The sequence below is a fragment of the Phytophthora infestans genome, genomic scaffold (genome assembly GCF_000142945.1).
Source record: "Phytophthora infestans T30-4 supercont1.2052 genomic scaffold, whole genome shotgun sequence".
NCBI lineage: Eukaryota > Oomycota > Peronosporomycetes > Peronosporales > Peronosporaceae > Phytophthora > Phytophthora infestans.
Window position 1 is genome coordinate 1 of NW_003306612.1, and position 3,319 is coordinate 3,319.

Below are 3,319 nucleotides of genomic sequence, written 5' to 3' on the forward strand. Positions count from 1 at the left end.
TCCAGATGACTCGTATACATTACGGAAGATGATTGCGCAGTGGTGTCTGGCCTACCTGTCATCACCGGAGGGCTTAAAAGCGTTAAAGCGCATGAAGTCACGAGAAATGCCATTGGGCTGTGTGGTACTGTCAGCGGGTCGCGCGAATTCGGACGTGGACTTGCTCCAGACTGTCGTGTCCTCAGTATACGCAAGCTTTAAGGCGAGATGGTCAGGTTTCCGCGTGAAAAACGTAAATAGCGGTATGGAAAAGCCTGTTACTGTGCAAGGCCCATTCAACATGCGTGTTGGCGCCGGCATGTGCTTACCTTTCAGAATCCCATGTGGCGGAGAGTTTTGGAGCGTTAGAAAAACACACGTCAGCGAGAGACCAGGTGGCGTCTCTGTTTTAAGCGTGTCGCGCGCGGCTTTCACGGATCACTGTGTGCGAGAACCACTGGCTGTTCCCTTAGCGGTGAGAAGAGAGAGTTTTTTACGAGAGATTCAGCCCAGCCCCGGCCAAGTGTCTGTGAACGACCTGGAGGCTTTTTACGGTTCTCGCTTCGTGGTGCCCCGGTTAGAGAAGATTCTATTGGTGCAGAAGAAGGACGGCGCAGACGCTGGCCACTTGTACGCTATGAAGGTTCTGAAGAAGGAGTGGGTGATGAACAAGGACCTGGTCACGCAGACGATGGCAGAGCGCCGTATCCTACAAGAGGCTGACCACCCGTACATCGTCCAGCTGAAGTACGCCTTCCAGAACCAGGACAAACTATACATGGTCATGGAGTACTACAGCGGTGGCTCTCTTCGTCAGGTGCTGCGACGTCGTGGTCGCTTCAGTATCAAGCGCGCTCGGTTTTATCTGGCCGAGATCCTGCTCGCTATCGCGCATCTGCACGCGTCGAACATTCTGTACCGCGATTTGAAGCTGGAGAACATTGTAATTACTGCGGACGGCAATGTGGCGTGTACGGACTTTGGTCTGTCGAAGGAGGAGATGGATGACAATGAAAGGACGAGTTCGTTTGTGGGCACGTGCGAGTACTTGGCGCCCGAGTTGATTATGAAGGAAGGCTACGGCAAGGCTGTGGACTGGTGGGCGCTGGGTATTTTGGCGTACGAGATGATTCAGGGCGACTCGCCGTTTCGTCACAATGTGCCAACTATTCTGTTTGACAAGATTTTGAAGGAGGAGCCGGAGTTCAGTGATCGTTTTACTCCGGAAGCTCAGGATCTGATTATGAAGCTGCTGACGAAAGACCCGGAGAACCGTCTTGGCTGTGGACCTGACGGCGTTGAGGAGATCAAACAGCATCCGTTTTTTGCAGAAATTGACTGGGATAAACTACTGCAGATGGAGATGGAAGTCCCACGTCCTCCGCATCGCATGGAGGACGTGACTGATGAGAGTCACCTATCTCGCGCTATTGCTAAGATGCGTGAGGCACGTGAAGAGATCATGCCGGACTCGCCCGTGTCGCTGCCGTCGTCCCCGTCTGAACAGAAGCACTTTGACCGCTTCTCGTACCAAGGACTGGGAGACTGGAAACCAGAGATGGCTGACATGGATTTTGATGAAGAGACGGGCGACTTCAAGCAAGGAACCATCCATGAAGACGAAGAGTTCGTTGAGGAGGACTACATTGAGGAGCCTGGCGATGGAGACGGTGTGCCGTTGTCTCCTGGCTCGAAGCAGAACTCGATGACGTCTTCGAAGACGTCTCCGTCCAAGGCTAATGGATCAGATACTCCTCCAGCTTCGAGCTCGGCTGCTTCGGCATCCCCGAGGAGTCCACAGAGCGTGGGTAGTCCTGGCAGTCCTCCACCTGTGCCTATGAGCCCCGGTAGTCCGGAAGGTTCCGCGCCGTGTACGCCGACAGAGCCACAGTCCCAGACCATTTAGGGAACAGCATTCATGGGTAGGCAGGGAGATACATACAGGACCGAGTGTGGGTGTAAATGCATGAAGATGGTTGGGAAATCACATGAAGGGTGAAGGTAGCAAGGAAAGTCAATGAGAGGCTGGGAGTCTTGCGCTGCATTTGGTTTAACGCGTTGAAGCGGGCTCTTGGCCAATCAACGTCTTCATCTGATGATTGTGTGACGTACTTCGTTGCCAGAAAAGGGAACGACTTCGCTGGCGTCCTATCAAAAAAATGAAAAAACGAAAAGTACTACTCGGATATACTATACAAGAGTGGATCGAGTGTGGATCCTATGAAGGAAGGATGGTCGGTGCCCTCTGAAGGTGGATCTAGTAGCCACGGCTAATGAAGAGTCAAGATCCACCGCGAGGTACCCCGGATCCCATACTTCCGAGTTCGGATCCAAGGAGGGAGGATCCCGCCTGGAGGGACCTGGATCCAGGGTATAGGGATGATGGATACAGTGGATCTCGAACTTTCGTGGGACAATGGAGATCACAGACGGTTGCGAGATGATGTTGGATGATTGGAGAGCTCAGATCCACGACGAGTGCAAACTTACAGTGAAGTGGATCCAAGCGACCTGGATCCGGATGAGTGTACCCATAATAGGGTGACCATGATGATTACGTCATGGATCCGGTGGATCTGAAGATAATACAGCTGGGATGATGGGTCAAGGGAAGAAGAGACATGCAGCCGAGCCTGGTAAGGGATTTAGCAGATGAAAGACATAGAAGGTAGAAATCCAGGCAGGTATAGGCTTAAATATCAATACAGTCCTCAATTTGCACAGTATCACGCAAGTGCCTTCCCGCCCTCAAGAACCGGAACTACATTGGCCGTACGAGCTCCGAGAAGGTTGGGAATTGCGAATCTAGTGTTGGTAGTGATAACTGGATAATACATTGGCCAGATCCTACAACCTAGTGAGCTTTTCCTTTACTTGTGCAGATCCGACAGGTTAACCGAATTTACTACTTGGTCGGTTACACCCTAGGGGCTCTCAACTCTCAAGATCCCGTCACAGGAGGCGGCAAGTACGACTTAAAGGACAACACAAAGGCAAGGGAACACACCCGCAAGGCAACCCTACGGCCAGATCCACGATCTAGGCCCCGGATCCATAAGCTCGAATATTCGCTTAGGATACGGAACCATCCACGGACGCAGAGTGAAGATTTTCCACTGCTGCTCCACCCCATCCCCACGTCTCGCCAAGACACTCAAGCTTCACCACTTGAACTCTTCGGAAGTTACCGAGAGAGCAAGATCCCGCCCTACCGACGGGTACACAAGGTGAGGAAAGTTCAGCAGAACACGGATCATCGGGGGACCCCCTCCGTTAGTCGGTGTCTGGGCGCAGTTGGTAAGTTGGATCTGGCAATCTCGCAGATTTTGCTGATCCCGCT

General features: G+C 52.5%; 1 protein-coding gene across 1 annotated transcript; it reads left to right on the top strand.

The window, feature by feature from the left end:
- Positions 1–28: 28 nt before the first annotated feature.
- On the top strand, positions 29–1,978 carry PITG_22264 (ribosomal protein S6 kinase alpha-5, putative; the record flags this gene model as incomplete). Its single annotated transcript, XM_002909859.1, has 2 exons — positions 29–256; positions 563–1,978. The coding sequence occupies 2 exons, from the start codon at positions 29–31 to the stop codon at positions 1,883–1,885; spliced, it is 1,551 nt and encodes a 516-aa protein (XP_002909905.1).
- Between the last annotated feature and the right edge of the window lie 1,341 nt (positions 1,979–3,319).